Consider the following 17,006-nt stretch of genomic DNA (forward strand, 5'->3'; position numbering starts at 1 on the left):
CTAGGGACCCTGTGAGAAAAAGATTTTTTTGTAAGATAGAGAACTGCTCCAACCCCAACCCTACCTTATTTGGCCTAGAGGAATGGCAGTGGAGGGGTAACTGAACGGACTTCAGTCTCCCCAAAGTGTTTATTCTCTGAAAAATAGTGAGCTGGTATCCTCCAACCTCTGCTAACATAAGCACAAAGTTGGAGCACCACAGCACAACAGAGAAAAGGTTAAACCTCAAGATTTCCCTGACAGAGGAATCCAAGAACCTGGCTCAGGTGTGGAAGGCTGGGTTATCTCCTTCCTTGGAAAGAGGGAAGCCCTTGTGCGTATGGGCTGGGGAAGGGGCTGGCCTGCCTAGAGGCAGGGAGAGGGATAGGATGACCTCTGAAGATCCTTCCAGCCCAGGGAGTTCCTCTTGAGGTCTAACTGCCATCCCTCCTGCTGCAAATTTAAGTCCATTTCCTCTAGTTCTGTCCTCTGTAGAGATGGAAAACTATCATTACCCTCGAGAGAGTAAACCTTTGGAGATTTGTGTACCCCCACCACCCCAGCTTAAAGATCAAGTTTCCCCCATCTCCACAGAGCCAAGACCCTTCCCACCCTTGCATAAGCTTAACCCTTGCATAACCTCCCCTCTTAGAAAGACAGATTCAGAGCTGGAAGGGACCTTAAAATGTCATCTAGTCCAACTTCATTGATTTAAATGAGAAAACAGGCCTAGATAAATTGCCCTGGCCAGGGTCATACAGATAAGTTAAAATAGCTGAGCCCCAAAATTTGAACTCAAAATGACTAAATCCAGCACTCTCTAAGCTTTTTGCCCTTCCCAACATTTCTAAACGTTCAGTTCAACCACTCATTAAGTGTGTAATATATGAAAAATATGAAACTGTTAACCCTCCCCTTCCTTCCCAAAGCTCAACCTTTTCTCACCTTTTCAGTGCCACCTCAGGTTGACATGGGAGGCTAGAGGCCTCTGAGTCACTGGAGCTAGATCCAGAGGATGAGGAGGAAGATGAAGAGGACGAGGAGGATGAGGAGCTAGATGACGATGAAGATGAAGATGAGCTCCTCCTCTCCTTGGCAGGCTGCAAGCTGGCCAGTGGGGAGGAAGGCAGCTGGGAGCCAGCTGCAGCAACTGGTTCTGCACCATCAGAGCAGGGTCCCCCAGGAGCAGGACCAGAGAGGGTGCCATTTTGATCACCAGAAGGTGGCATGGTCTTAGCCACCATAGCAGGGGGTAGGGGTTGAGACCCTCCTAGAGGATGGGTCTGGGTAGACAAGGAATGGAGTTGGTCTGAAACAATAGGTGGTAGAGGGGACCTAGCCCGATCCTGAGGTGGAGGGAGAACAGACTGAGAAGGAGCTAGGGCCATTCGAGAGGTTAGGGGGGGCGGAGGAGAGCCAGCACGCTCAGAAGCCATTCTAGATTGGCTTGGGGCAGAGGGTGGGGTTCTAGAGCCTGGGATTCCAGGTGGGGTTCTCGAACGGGCTCGCTCAAGATGGGGTGGTGAGGTTCTACCACTGACTCGGTCATAGGCAGAGAGTGCCATCCTTGAAGGGGTAAGGTTTGCCCCTGACAATGCCGGTGGCATTCTAGAACCAGCAAGGCTTGCAGGCGCCAGACCTGGGGGTGTTCTAGAGCTCGCAAGGTTCACAGGTGCTGGAGCATGAGCAGTCCGAGGACCCACAAGTCCTGCAGATGCTGGAGCTTGGGGTGTTCTGGAACCTGCATAGTTTGCAGCAGTTGGTGGAGTGCCTGAGCCTGCAAGACTCAAGGCGGCGAGAGCAGCAGGGGTTCTAGCTCCAGCCAGGTTCACAGCTGCTGTGGCGGCAGGTGTTCTAGGGTCAGCAAGGTTCACAGCAGAGGGTGCCACTGGTGTTCTTGGGCTGGCTAGATTCATGGCTGCTGCAGCTGCAGGTGTTCTAGATTCAGCTAAGTTCACGGCTGGTGGCAAAGCAGATGTTCTAGCGCCGGCCAGGGTCATGGCTGCTGCTGAAGCAGCAGGTATTCTACTAGCAAGGTTTGCAGCTGGAGCCGTTCTAAGGCTCATGAGGGGTACTGGGGCTGGTACTTGTGCCATTCTGGCAGCCAGGCTTGCAGCTGACATGGAGGGAGGTGGTCGAGCTGTGCCAAGGCTAATGGCTGTCAAGGCAAGGGCAATTCTGGATTGCGCATGGTTTTCTGCCACAGAGGGGGCTCTAGGGTGATCAGGAATTCTAGGACCAGGTCCATCAAGCATAGAGGCACCAGCTTGTTGCAGAACCGATAATGGCGTTCTAGAACTCCCCAAGGCCCCAGAAATGCCAGAGCATTCGAGCATTCCAGGAGGAGTCCTACAGCGGTCTAGAGGAGTTGGTGAGATACTAGGGCGACTGAAGCAGCTCATTCTTGAGCTGTTAAGAGCCACAGGAGGAGTCCTGGAGCCAGAATGATTCCGGGTTGCTGGAGGGGTGGCAGACCGAGACCGATCAGAGGAACTTCCAGAAGCAGAGCGCCGCCGAATTGCTGGAGGGGACCGAGTTAGGGAGCGCTTTCCACGAGCTCCTCGTGGAGTGCGGGATCTAGAACGCCGGCGGATAGCAGGTGGTGAACGAGTTCGAGAACGTTTGCGGGTTAATAAAGGTGTCCGGGACCTGGAGCGGCGCCGAATAACTGGTGGTGTTCGAGATCGAGACCGACGCCGAGTCACTGGAGAGGTTCGTGAACGGGACCTCCGTCGAGTCACTGGAGAAGTACGTGAACGAGACCTTCTACGAGTCACTGGAGATGTTCTAGACCTTGATCTTCTGCGAGTGATTGGTGAGGTTCTGCTTCTAGACCTTCTTCGAGTCACAGGAGGAGTTCTAGATCGGGATCGTCTACGAGTCACTGGTGGAGTTCTAGATCGTGACCTTCTGCGATTTGCTGGTGTTCTGGATCTTGATCTGCGGCGAGTTACTGGTGGTGTTCTAGAACGGGACCGTCTACGATTAACTGGTGATGCCCTAGACCGAGACCTTCTTCGAGTCACAGGTGATGTCCTGGACCTTGACCTTCTACGACTAACTGGTGAGGTTCGAGATCGTGACCTCCTACGGGTGACTGGAGGTGTCCTTGACCTAGACCTCCTATGAGTAGCTGGGGAAGCACGAGACCGAGAGCGATTCCAAGGAGCTGGTGATGTTCGAGAACGAGAGCGCTTGCGGCTGGTAGGTGGTGTTCGAGAACGCCCCCGTCGACGTCGAGATGATGTCCGAGAACTCTCCTGTCGGGTAGGTGAGCGTGAGTGATAACCAGAGCCTCCCCGCCGTCGACGAGTAAGCCGAGACCTTGAACGACTCCGCTGCCTCCTCCGTGAAGTTGACTGTGATGAACCAGATCTGTCCCGACGACGGGTTGTTCTCGTCTTCTCCCTTCTTGAGCGCGAACGGGAACGCTGGAGTCCCCGAGGCTTTGGCGATGGAGAACGACCCCTTCTGGAAGCTGTCTTAGCCCTTGGAGAAGAGCCTGACCGTCGACGGCGTGAGGACCTGGACTTTTCAGCTGGTTCCGGGGATGAAACTGATGGACTTCTATGTCGTCTTGGAGGGGTCCTAGAACGGGCTGCTGGAGAAGATGAAGCAGATCGACTTCGACGGGAAAGTCTGGCCTTCCTAGTCAGCTCAGGTGATGATCGGGAACTACGACGCCGAGGTGGCGTGCGAGATTTTGCCTTAGGCTCTGGAGAAGACCTAGAGCCTCTTCGAGGAGTTCTGGATTTTGGTTGATGTTCTGGAGAAGACTCAGAACTGCTGCTCCCTGCAGGTGATGGTCCTCTCCCTTTACTGGCTGGGGATGAACCTGATCGGCTCCGCCTAAGGAGAGTTCGAGGAGCAACAGCTTTGGGTTCAGGAGAGGACTCTGAGCCACTCTGGCCCCTGGGTGAAGCTCTTGGCTTATCATTGATTTCTGGAGAAGAAACAGATCTACTGCGTCTAGGAACAAGTCGAGGTTTGCTGTCAGCTTCTGGAGATGATCCAGAGTGACTCCTTTGCCTAACTGGAGTTTGAGTTGTACCTTTGGGTTCTGGAGAAGAATCAGACTCGCTTCTTCCCTGGGGGGGTGTTCTGGGTTTTATATCAAGTTCTGGAGAAGAGCCAGAGCTTTGTCTTAGTGGAGTTCTAGGAACACCCCTATGTTCTATTGAAGATTCTGACCCACTTCTTTCTCTTTGGGGTGTCAGACATTTGTTGTTCAGTTCTGGGGATGATCCAAAATGACTCCCTTTTCTGGTTGGTGTATCAAGCATTTTTGATTCTGGAGAGGAATCTGATCCACTCCTTCCCCTTGAAGGTGTTCTTGGTATATCTTTGATTCCTGGTGAAGAACCACAATGGCTCTGCTTAGAGGGACTCCCAGACCCATCTTTCAGTCCTGGAGAAGACCCAGACCTGCTCCTCCTTGATGGGGTTCTGGGTATATCTTTGAGATCTGGAGAAGATCCAGAACCACTTCCTCCCAAGGGTGTATCTGGTGCACCATCAAATCCACAAGGTGACCGAGTAATGCTCTGAATTGAAAACATTCTGGATTTTTCTACTTCAGGAGATGACTCAGAACTGCTGGGCCTAGATGTTCTAGATTGGTCATTTATGGCAAGACAAGGACCTGACCCAAGTTGACTTAGGGAAGGCACCCCTAAATCATCATTGATTTCAGGGGATAAGGCAGGTTTAATTTCTGTAATTATGTTTGTTCTGAGTTCTGAAGGAGATCCAAAACTCTGCTGTTTGAATGCAGTATTAAGTAGTTCTTTGTGTTCTGGAGACTGTGACGCCACAGTCCAAGCTTGGGTCACTGCTGGAATGTCTGCCACATCTAAAGAGGTCTGTGGCAGAATTTGTCCAAGAGGCACAGCAAGGCTTTCTTTTATTTCTGGAGATGACTCAGAGATGCTTCTAGCTATATCTTTAAGTTCTGGAGAGAAATGAGACAAGCTTTCATTGAATTGTACTTCAAATTTCTCTACTACTTCTGCAGATACCTCAACCTGATGTGGCCCAGATAGTGCAGTATCTTTGACTTCTGGAGATGACTCTGAGCCCTCTCTTTCCCTTGGAGGGCTCCTAGATATGTCTTTGTACATTGGTGAGGTCTCAGGGCTACCTTGAACTGAAGGAGGTCTAGATTTATCCCTTGGTCCTGGAGATTCATCAAAGAGTGTCTGCTTAGGGGGTGAACTAGCTTTCTCTTTTCTTTCTGGAGAAGATCCAGAGCTACTGAGTCTTGGAGGTGATTTAGAGTCCATTCTGGGACATGGTGAAAACTCAGACCTAGAACTGCTTGGCTGTAGAGGTGGTGTTACAGATTTCATCTTAGGACTTGAAGATCCTGCCCTCTGTCTTGATGGAATTATGGATGCCATGTCAGGGCTAGGAGATGAAGACCTAGACCGGCTGCCCCTAGGAGGTGTCTGGGATATCCTTTTCAAAGATGGAGAAGATTCAGAGCAGGTGGGCTTCAATATTGTTCTAGATATCTCTTCAGGACTTGGTGAAAACGAATCTGACTCATGACCCGTTGGAGTTGGAGATTTTGCTTTCGGTGGTGGAGAGTTGGACCCTGATCTACTCCTCCTTGGTGGTGTTCTAGACTTCACTTTGGGACAAGGGGAGTGAGATCCAAAGTGACTTAGACTTGGTGAGGTTTTTGACATATTCTGTGGGCATGGAGAAGTTGATCGAGAATGGCTTTGCCTTGGTGGTGTTTTAGATTTTGCTTTGGGACGCGGTGAAGCAGACCCTGAGTGACTTTCTCTTGGTGGTGTTTTAGTTTTTACTTTGGTATCAGGTGAAGAGGACCGAGAACGGCTCTGTCTTGAAGGTGTTCTAGACTTCACCTTGGAGCATGGAGATCTTGATCCACTTTGCCTTGGTGGTGTTCTAGAAGTCACTCTACTAGGGCTTGGAGAAGAAGATGCAGAATGGCTATGCCTTGGTGGAGTTCTAGATTTCACACTTGGACGTGGGGAAGATCCAGACCTACTACGTCTTGGAGACGTCCTTGACTTGGCCTTCAGGTGGGGAGAAGAACCAGAACGGCTACGTCTTGGAGTCCTAGATTTTACCTCAGGTCCAGGAAAAGACCCAGAGCGGCTACGTCTTGGAGTTCTGGACTCCTCTTTAGTATGAGAAGACCCAGATCTGCTTCGCCTTGAGGGTGTTCTAGATCTTGCATTTGTCACAGGACTTGACCCAGAATTCTGTTTGGGTGGCGTTCCAGATTTCCCTTTGGGGAGTGGAGAAGAACCTGATCGGCTTCGTCTGGGTGTCCTAGATTTCCTCTTTGGACATGGAGAAGACCCAGAACGACTTCGCCGTTGTGGAGTTCTAGATTTCTGTTTTGGGGGTGATGATCCTGATCGACTTCGCCGGGGTGGAGTCCTAGATTTAACTTGAGGACGTGGAGAGGAACCAGATCTACTCCGCCTAGGAGGAGTTCTAGATTTTGCTTTAGGACGAGGAGATGATCCTGACCGACTTCTTCTGGGTGGTGTCCTAGACTTAAGTTTAGGACGTGGAGAAGATCCAGAGCGGCTTCGCCTCAAAGATAGGTGAGATTTTGCTTTGGGTCTTGGAGAAGAAAGAGACCGGCTACGCCTCAAGGAAATGCGAGACTTTTTCATTTCTGGACTGGAGTTAGATCTACTCCTCCTCTGAGATGTTCTTGATTTGTTTTTCCGCTCTGATGATGAGCCAGACCGGCCTCTTCTTTGTGGTGTCCTAGAATGAGATCTTCCACGGCGGACCGGGCTTCTAGTACGAGATCTCCCTCGTCTGGCTGGGGTTCTAGAACGAGTTCGTCCACGTCTTGCTGGGGTCCTGGAACGGGATCTACCACGCCTGGCAGGGGTCCTGGAACGGGATCTGCCACCTCGTCTAGCTGGAGTCCTAGAGCGAGACCTTCCCCCTCGTCTAGCAGGTGTTCTGGAACGGGACCTGCCACCTCGTCTGGCTGGTGATCGGGTTCGGGATCTCCGTCGTACTGGTGATCTGGTACGAGACCTTCGTCTAGCAGGCGTTCTGGAACGAGACCTACCACGACGGGCTGGAGTTCTAGAGCGAGACCTCCGTCTGGCAGGTGTCCTAGAGCGAGACCTCCGTCTGGCAGGTGTCCTAGAGCGAGATCTGCCCCTCCGAGCTGGTGTTCTAGACCGAGATCTTCCCCGGGTAGCTGGGGATCTAGAGCGTGACCTGCCTCGCCTTGCTGCTGACCTAGATCTTCCTCGCCTTTGAGCATTCCTGCTTCTAGACCAGCCAGGCCGTTGAGGAGACCTCGAGCGGCCTCGCCTCTGTGGACTTCTAGATCTTCCCCATCGCTGTGGGGACCGTGACCTACGCCATTGTGGGGTCCTAGATCGAGAACGACCCCTCCTGTTAGGGGTCCGGGACCGTGATCGTCCCCTTCGAGTAGTGGCAGGGCTGCGAGACCTTCCCACCCTACGGGTAGGGGTGTGAGATCTTGATTTGTCCCGCTTTGCACGTCCCCGTGAACGGCTGCTCTTGGTTGTGGGGGAAGGAGAAAGCTCCCGGCGAGGAGCAGGAGCTGGTGCGGGTTTGGGGGGACTTTCAGGTGAGGAACTGCCATGTCGGGGAGCTTTGGTTGGTTGAGGAGATGCTGGGCAGCTTTCTGAGGAAGAGGACCGAATAGGTTTCTCAGGAGACTTAGGGGGCGAGTGGCCCCGGGATGGGGAGGGTTCAGCTGAGGGCTTCACTGGCTCCTGACTCTGGGGAGTTGCTGCAGGGGGTTCCGGGGAGCTGCGATTTCGCTCAGCAAGGAGCGGGGTAGGGGCAGGTCGATCTAGGCCTGTGTTGCTCCTCTCCGGGGAGGGGCTAGTTCGGGTTGCAGATTTCTGGGATTAGAAGAAAAAGTAGGGAATGCATAAACACCAAAGTAGGGATTAGAAGAAAAAGTAGGGAATGCATAAACACCAAAATTTCAGAACACATTTTCTGAAGAAACTTTTTTCCCTACTCTCCTAAGTGTTCCTAAATAGTCACTTCTTTCCTGCAGGGTATAACCTATTTGCACAGGATGTGTAAAAATAAAGCATATAAAATTTTATACTGTTTAAAGTATTACTTTTATTCAATTTTAACTCATTAGCCTCTATCTCCCAATTCTATTAGATCCTGATCCTCTAATAATTTTCATCCCACATGCCTACTGCAAACTTCAAGAATTCAAAACCTTTCACATTCCTAACTTCTTGCAATTGTTCACAAATCCATTTCTAAGTCCTAGAACTTCAATGTTAATTCCATGTAGGGACTCACCTCCCTCTTGTCTTTTTCTTTTTCCTTATCTTTATCCTCATGGGGACTGCTGGACCGTAGAGTAGGAGGCGGCACCTCAGGGCTGTGGAGCCGCTCTGTGCTGATGGCTGCAGATTCCCTGGATGGAGCATCTCCCTCTCCATGGCGACGTGTAACAGGAGAGGAGCTGCGTTGAGTCAAGGTGGTTGTACGGGGTTTAGCTGCAGCACTTCTAGACCTATGTAAGGAATTTGGGGAAGGGGAGAAGATGGAGAATCAGCTAGCGGGAGAAGAGAAGGCCCCCTCCCCATCTCCCTCTTCATTTACCCATACTTCTTAGACCATATTACCTATTTTCTCAAAATTTTCTCCTAATCTTCCCATTGTTCTAATCAAAAGATTCATATTTTATATGCAACCTGATAATCAATCCTATCCTGGCTTATACTAACTCCCTTCTTTTCCAATACAATCCCTCCCTCAGACCCTCTATTTAACCCACCCAAACCATACCCACCACCTGGGCATGACTTCCCCATTCCCTCCACCCATTCCACTCCCTACCCCCCAACTCATTTCATAACTCACCTCGGAGCCCACCTCCTCCAGGAAGCCTTCCCTGTTTAAGCAGGCCAGGGTAAGGATTCCTTCCTCCCCGGGGGAACTGCTGACAAACCACCACCCCCCCTAGCCTGGCAGTCCATATACATCAGAACAAAACAAAAAATAACAAAATAAAAACAACAAAAAGAGAAGGGGATATGTATATGTCTGTCCATCCTGTCGCTTTAGCCTGTCAGCTCCTAGAGGGCAGGGACCGTGTCTTCGGAATGCTCTGTGCAGCGCCTAGCACACCGTGGGCGCTCAATAAATATTAAATTAATTAACCCATTAGACCCATTCCCTCCCTTCCTCTTGGATCACCCCTTACCGACTGCGGGAGGTGTCAGAAGACGAGGCAGAATCAGCTGAGGTTGAACGATGACCCCGGCGGCTCTTTGGAGCAGGTGATATACTTCGAGACCTAAAAGAAATGGGGATATGAGTAGGACCAAGAATGCTAACAGTTTCCTGCTCTGGACCTCTCAAATTAGGATTTCTCCTTCTACCTACACCACTCCTCACAAATTAGGGGTCATTTTTTCCCCCTCAAGCACAAGCATTCAGATAATACTATTTAAAGTTCCTTTCTTCTCCAAAGATAATCAACTCACCTTTTCCGTTTCTTGTCCTTAGATTTGCGTTTGCTCTTTGGAGTAGGAGACCTGAAAATACAAACAGAGAAACTAAGAGGAAAGCAAAAAACAATATTAGATAAAATAGAAACTGATAACAATTTACTAACAGTCAGGAGATTCAAAGGAGCCAAAGAGCTCCACTGAAAGACACCTAAAGAATATAGGGCAAAAAAATATAGCTCTGGATACTCCCAAACCACCAGTTACCCCAGCCCCAGAAAGATAAAGAGAGCTCTTACCTATGTTTCCGTTTCTTGGACTCAGACTCTGACCTTTAAGTAGAAACATAAAAATTAATATGTTTCCCAAGGTTTTTTCAAGGTCCCCAATCACTTCAAATGCCCAGGCATCATACCTGTGCTTCTTCTTCTTCGAACTCTTTTTCCTCTCCCTTCGAGGAGAGCTACTCTCTGACCTGCTAAAGATGTGTTCAGAAGCAAAGTCATTGGATAGGTCACACCTTCAACATTCTGTCATGATCTACCCATCCCATTCACATTGCCCCAAATGATTCCTGGTCTACTTCTATCTTCTAATTCTCAAAGAGAGAAAGACAAAAAGAAACCTCTAAATACTTCAGGCAATGAATAAGAACAGGTTCCAGATATCCTGTCTGTTAGCTCTAGGCAGAAAAAGCTCCAGAATTTGATCTTCATTCATAAATATACTCCACACTTCAGTCCTAGGTCTTCTGGGAGAAACCCAAATACTTCTGTTTTCTAGTTGTTTGTGAAGAGTAGTATTCTAGTGTTCTTTAGCATCACTAAAAATCTCAACCTAGGACTCAGGATCATTGATAACCACACCTAATTCCACAGCACAACCAGTAGCTGTCCTTGACTATCCCTAAAACAAACAAACAAACAAAAAAAAATCACCTTTCTCAGTATAACTCACCGGCCTCTGTCTTTCTTCTTTTTCTTCTTCTTTTGCTTTGGGGTAGGAGATCGTGAGCTACTAGACTCCCGAACAAGACTAAAAAATAGAGGGAGAAGGTAAAATTGTTAACAAGGGCAATTGTCTGGGACGTTCATATCCCAGGAGAAATATAAATCCTAGATCAAAATGCAAGAATTTCAGAAAGAACATTCTCAAGGAAAACTAGGGTAGAGGACTTGCACTTAGAAAGAGACAGAAAGAAATGGAGTCTAAAGTATGGATCATCTGTATTCCTTGAGTACCTATAAGGTTTAGGAGGTTCTGCTGCTGGTTGCTTGGCCTCTCGAGCCCGACGCTGGGGGTCAAAGGAGCTACCATCAACATAAGAGTCACTGATACCAAAGGCGGCTCGGAGCCGCTCATTCTTCTTCTCATTTAACTCTGCCAGCTGGTGAGTCTCAGTTACTCTGCAGAGAAAGAGAATCAGGGTCAAAGGTTGGACTGAAGCAAAGTTAGGATTGGGAGACTAGGAAGGTTGGGAACAAAGGGCAAAGAACCAAAAAGCACAACAATATATACAAAGAGGACCTAGAAAAAAGACAAGACATGGTAATATAACAGCTATAATGAGAAGAGAAAGAACAAGGCACTCACACGATACATGCAAAGGGTAGAACCATAGGTAGGTGTTGAATAGGTACAGGAAGCAGGACCAGTAGGAGACACTGGAAGGATAGAGTGGAGTACAAGAAAGGCCAAGTTTGGGGGTAGAGACAAAAACAGGCAAATGGCTGAAAAAGGTTATGAGCGAGACAAAACACTCACACAGGTCTCTGCCCTGGGGTCTCTTCTTTGCCCCCAGGATTCACATCCTTCTCCAGCAACATGAGTCGGAAGGTTGCCACTTTCTCTTGGATCTGTTGTTCCTCGTACCTGCAGCACAAACTCCCCTGATTAGGAGTTGAGGAGCATCCTTCCTTGGTCCTATACCATATCCCCTTTGTCGAGTTCCCCTCATACACACACCCTTTTCTCACCATACACACAACCTTTCACTCTGATACCACCTAAAGGACCCTACTACTCCCTAATCCTTTCCCTTCTGTAATGTTCCATCTAACTATATTCTCCCTCTAAATTTCTTAATCTGTATATGCCCCACTCCTTGACACCTACATTTTCCATTCACCACCCAGATCCAAATTCTTATCTATTCTGTCCCTCTTCACTTCACACTCCTGTTCTGTCAAGTGTTCCATTTAGCCCCAGTTCCCTTGGCTTTATTTGCCCAGGATCTCGCCTGCCCTTGTAGCTATCCTGAGATTTGTTCCAACTCTTACCCCTATCCCTAACCACCTTCCTACACTGCCTTATTTGAAGCCAACACCTGCCTATCCTTCCCTGCTATATATGTGGTCCCCTAAAGCCCTTTGCCTCCCATAAACTCTTCCTAATAATCAATTCAAAAATTTCTGAGTTCCCCTTCTATTATCTTCCTTCTGCTCCCAATATTCCATAATACCACAACTATTCAAACATCTCCCCAACAACCCCAAACTTGTTACTTAACTCTTCCCAGTTCCTTCTCTTTGCTACTTATTTCCCCCCCATTCCTTTTTACATCCTTTTCAACCAACCCTCAGCCTCCTGTATTTGACTTCAATCTCACTCCCAGCTCCCTCCTGCTCTTCAATCACTCAGCCTTCAGCTCTCCCCCAGCCCTCCCCTCACCCCTGCTCTTCCATCATCTCTTCCAGCTCGAGGCATCGCAGCTCGACGCGCCGCTTGCGCTCGTGGTCCAGGATGTCAGGGTTAGGCCGCTTCACCAGGGCAGCCTCCAGGCGCCGCAGTTCTTCCTCGCCCTTGTAGTCAGGCCGCTCACCCCTCCGACCCCGCACCAGGGACAGGTTGCGCTGGACGTAGCCGTTGGTGCCGCTGCCCCGGGGCGTCGGCAGCCCGATCCCGTTGTACATGGCCCCGTGCCCAGGGGGCACCACCGCTCCTGAAGGTGAGCGGGGGAAACATGGGTCAGGCTCCTGATCCCATGCTAATCACCACCCAAACCAAGTCCCTGTTCTTCACCCCTATTAATTCTTTCTCTATAATATCCATACAAGAACCTCACCACTTGCAGTACTTCTATACTTATCATTTGGATTTTTTTCTAGCACAGCCTTTCCTTTGCCCTTTTTACAGTATCTCTAGTCCTCAAATTTCCACCCTACTAAGACACCCTTCCCTCCCCCCCAAATCCTCCTATTCTCTTATATTCTCAATGGGCCTGATCCCTTTCAGACCACAAATTTCTGTCCAATTCCTCCACAAGCCAACAGCGACTCAGATTCTACTAACCTTATCAAATTCTTGTGGCTGCCTCTGGCCTCAGGACCCACAACTAGCACTAACTCTAAACCTTTGGTAGCTGACAAGTGGCCTCCAGAAGAGGGCACCACATACATCAGGCATAAATTTTAAAGGCACAAAACTTCCCACCCCAAGTCACCAAAAACCCTTCAAAAATGTAAGCTGAGATCAGAACAGGAATTCACAGCAGCATCAGGTCATCTAAGAGGCTCATGATTCTATAAGATCAAGTAGACTAAACCATTACTGGGATAAACTGAAATGCTCTGTGTAGTCCCAGATGAAAACTAGAGGCTAATACATGTATGAAATATAGCCTTGGAATAGGAACTGCTTTCAGAGAACATCACCCTCTTACCACCCATTATTTTCACAATCCTAGTCTTATATTGCCTCCCAGTATAAGATGATCATATTCCTGAACCCAAATATTTCCAATTTCTTACTTATCCTCCTAACTTTCTTCACATGGAATCCTATGACTTAGAAAAACATTTTTTCCAAAGTATCAATTACCTTAATTTCTCTATCTTTTCAACATTCCTCTCTCATCCCTTCCAATCAACATGTCCCTTTTCTCTATGTTCCTTCCCTTCAAGTAACCCCAGTTTTTTCAGTCCCTCACTTCCAAGAATATTTTATTTCTAAATCACCTATTCAAAACATTGTCCCCTACATCTTACTTCTCTCAGACTTCTGACCTATCATACTGTTCTTTCCCTGGCATGACCTCCCCCTACCACATTTCCCCATCTACAATTGTCATCTAGCCCTCTTAAAATTGCTTTCCTGTACACTCTGTTCCTTTCTCCCACTTTTTCAAAATGTCCTAAAGAGGGAAAGGATCACAAAAAAGAGATCCTAAGTAGAAAGCCGGGGTATAGTCCCAAAAAGAGAGAGAAAAGAATGAGAAGATCAAGGTAGAAACAAGAAAATTAAATAAGTAGAACTGTAGATAATGTATACCAGAAGTAAGGCCTGGGAAAAGCTAGAAAATAAAGGATACAATGTATGAAAGAAATTCCAAAGAGGGGAGGATCTTATCTAAGAACTCTACTAGCTCTAAAAAAAGGGCAAACTACAAAAGCCTGGGTTTTTCTTGAGCCCCAAAGGCCTTAAGGAAAAGGATAAAGAATAAAGAAGGATGATAAAACCAGAGCAAAGAAAAAAGGAGGGGCAAGCAAGGGGCAAAATCTAGGTAAGTGAAAGCAGGAGAAAAGAAAACAACCTTAAGTGAAAGATTTCCCTAATAATCCAGAATCCCACTCTGTCATCCTCTCATGTTTCTCCTCACTCCTCAAAATCCCAAATCCTCTTTTACCCTTTTGCTCTAATTTCCACTTCCCTTTCAAGGTCCTCGAATTTTGTTCTCAAATTGTTCAACCTGTTCACTCACCCACACTTCCATACCACTTCACCCAAACTCCCTTCCACTCCCCTAAAGAAAAACCAAGTAACTTCGTTTCAGGAAATAGGAGATTCATTGGGAAAGGGAGCACTGTAATAAAGAATCTCTTGGGGGGGGGGGGAGGGCAGTATTCAAAACAATATTCAGAATGGGGTAGGAGAGTTAAAAAAAAAAAAAAAGTAAAAGGAGAAAAGGAGAGAAAGGGACATACAGAGAACATTGTTATGAATCTTAAAGGCTTTACAACTTGCGGAGGACCTTTATGGAAAATAGTAGGAAAGAGTCACTTATAGGGTATCTCTCAAAGGAACTACAGTAAAAAGTAGTAATGCAAGATAACAATAAAAGACTAAGGAAAATTGAATCTACAAGTAAAGGACTAACAGGGGGAAATGGAGGTTACCAAATATATGGGGAGGGCCTGGAAAAAGGACATATTAGATTATGATTAGAGCTAAAGAAAACCTGTTAAAAGTCAGAAAAAGTTATATTTGTCTGATTAAATCAGCAATGTGGAATAAAAGGGTACTAGATGATCATAACAGAGTAACTCAGGGGAATAGCTATTCATGTAATAGAGAATCTACATAGAATCATGTTAGAGCAGAAGACCTTAAGAGTTCATCTAATCCACCCACTCATTTTAATCGACAGGGAAAGAGACAGAAAGAAGTGACTTGCCCAAGGTCACACAATTGGTAATAGGAACTCAAGTTTCCCAACTCCTCATTCTGTGTTCTCCCTCCTCATTCCTTTTCTCAGGGAGACACTGATTCAAGGGGACATTAGATATTGAGTTCCTGGAAGACAGGGACTGTCTCTTAACTACTTTTGTAACCCCATGGCTTAGCACAGTGTCTGGCAAACAGAAGCCAATTTAAAGTAAAAAAGAGAAAATAAATGTAATCTACACAAGAAAATATACAGAATACATGTTTTTCTTTCTCCTTTTCAGCATTTATAGCAGTTTAAGGCAGAGGCTTTCCAGTTCAAATTTGTTTAAAGCTTTGGAGCACAGCCTCCAAAGACCACTAATACACATTTTTGGCAATTACGTGGGTAAAGGGGGGAAATCCTCTAAGATGGCAGAGGAAGAGATAAGCAGTTTGGAAAATATTGGGTAAAAGAATGAGAAGATTGGAGACCAAAAAAACCCATAATAGGTGGAAAGGGGAGCAGCAAGCGGCTGATGTAGGAACTGGATAGAAAAGGCTGAGAGTTAAGAGGAACCCTCAGAAAGGGAAGATGAGCGAGTGGGTAGAGTAAAAGCCCGGGGGAGGGGGGGGAGGTTTGGGGGGAAGGCCTAAGGGGGAGTCGAAAGGATTATAATTAATGGAGGACGAAGGAGCTGAATAGGAAAAATAAGCAGAGAAGGGAGCGTCAAGGTTGGCCTACTATAGAGTACCCGGTTCCCCCACCGGAAGGTACAGGGGAACAGGATTTTGTTCCTTTTGGAAGGGAAGGGTTTGGCCACAGGTCGTCACAGGCATACAGTTCTCCAGTTCTCCACAACTGGCACGTGGAACGGGATGGGGGGGGGTTAGTTACAGAAGCGCGCACCCTTCTCTCGAGTCTCAGTCACCCCCCCCACCACATCCCCTCCCCCGCGCGCGCGCGAGACCGCGTTCGGTTGGCGACGCGCGCCGCAGCCGAAGGGGAAGGGGAGGGGGAGGGGAGAAGTGGGAAGGGGGGGAAGGAGTACCCGCGCCAGGGTCGACTGCGAGGGAAGGGGGACGGAGAGAGAAGGGTATTAAGAGTAGGGAACGAATAAGAGCGAGCGCGAGCCACCGAGGGCGCGTGCGCGTGAGGCCTGGTCGGTTCTCCGCGCGCCTGGCCTCGCGCCGGGGCCACCGCGCGGCCGCCCCTCCCCCCACCGCCCGGCTCTCTCTCACCCGCTCACCCGCCGCCGCCGACTCCTCCTCCGCCTCCGCCCGCCGGGTCGGGTCGGGGAGGGGGGGTGGTTTCTGCGACTGCTTTTCGGGGTCCTGAGTCCTCCGGGACCTGGAGTCGCTACCTCGCCTTGCCTCCTCTTCTGCCTTGCCACAGCCGCCGCCGCCTCCTCGCTTCCTCGGGGGCCGCAGCGGGCTCCGACTGCGCCACTCGCACCCCGCCTGGGCCGCGCCGCACGTCAGCACGACTAACAGAGGACGTCAGCACGCACGCACGTCGCAGGGGTCGTCGGGAAGCGTAGTGTCGGAGGCGCTCTTTCCACGCTCTTTACACTGGTTCTCCGCGCAGTCGCAAGCCGCCAACCTTTTTCCTTTATTTACCCCTCATACACCTCAACCCCCGCAAACTTTTGCATCGCTATGCCTTCAGGGAAGTGTAGTCCCGAGAGCAAGTACGTCTGCTTAATACGACTAGAAACTCACTGCGACTCCCGTCGTGCACCACGGGTAGGGGAGAGTAAGGAAAGCAGCGGAAATGTATTCTGGAGGCTGGCCACTGGGGGGAAAGGGAGTATTGTCTTAACGCCACATCAATAAGATGCCCATAAGGCATTGAGAGGGCCTAAACCACAATTCCTTTAGCCCCGGGGGAATTCTGGGAGTCGTAGTTTCAGAAGGGAGAGGATTGATGTATTAACATCACCCCCAGGGGCAGGGGTCTGGGGGGATGGGTTTGCCATTTTGTCTTTCGCCATCTTGAGAGGCGATGACCTGACCTTCATTGGCCCTTACCCATAATTCATTTGTAATGAAGTGTTTATTAGAATGGTCTAGAAACATATCCAGGGTGTACTTGATGAAAATAATGGAGAACAGACAGGTTTAAAACATGATTTTCTCTAGCAGGCCATATGATTAGGGAAATGTCCTACTGGCCCCTAGAGCTTAGACAATTACAGC

The 17,006-nt window shown here is 48.7% G+C and overlaps 1 protein-coding gene across 1 annotated transcript; it reads right to left on the reverse strand.

Moving 5' to 3' along the window:
* Nucleotides 1-6,619: 6,619 nt before the first annotated feature.
* On the reverse strand, nucleotides 6,620-16,659 carry SRRM2 (serine/arginine repetitive matrix 2). The gene is made up of 12 exons (XM_044677781.1): nucleotides 16,530-16,659; nucleotides 16,058-16,294; nucleotides 12,117-12,387; nucleotides 11,211-11,318; nucleotides 10,688-10,852; nucleotides 10,404-10,481; nucleotides 9,862-9,924; nucleotides 9,746-9,778; nucleotides 9,483-9,533; nucleotides 9,200-9,292; nucleotides 8,290-8,506; nucleotides 6,620-7,642 (listed from the first exon to the last, which is right to left on the reverse strand). Exons 1-12 carry the CDS (start codon nucleotides 16,657-16,659, stop codon nucleotides 6,635-6,637), a joined length of 2,454 nt encoding a protein of 817 aa, XP_044533716.1. The 3' UTR covers nucleotides 6,620-6,634.
* Nucleotides 16,660-17,006: the final 347 nt, after the last annotated feature.

Source organism: Gracilinanus agilis, chromosome 1 (genome assembly GCF_016433145.1).
Source record: "Gracilinanus agilis isolate LMUSP501 chromosome 1, AgileGrace, whole genome shotgun sequence".
Taxonomy (NCBI): domain Eukaryota; kingdom Metazoa; phylum Chordata; class Mammalia; order Didelphimorphia; family Didelphidae; genus Gracilinanus; species Gracilinanus agilis.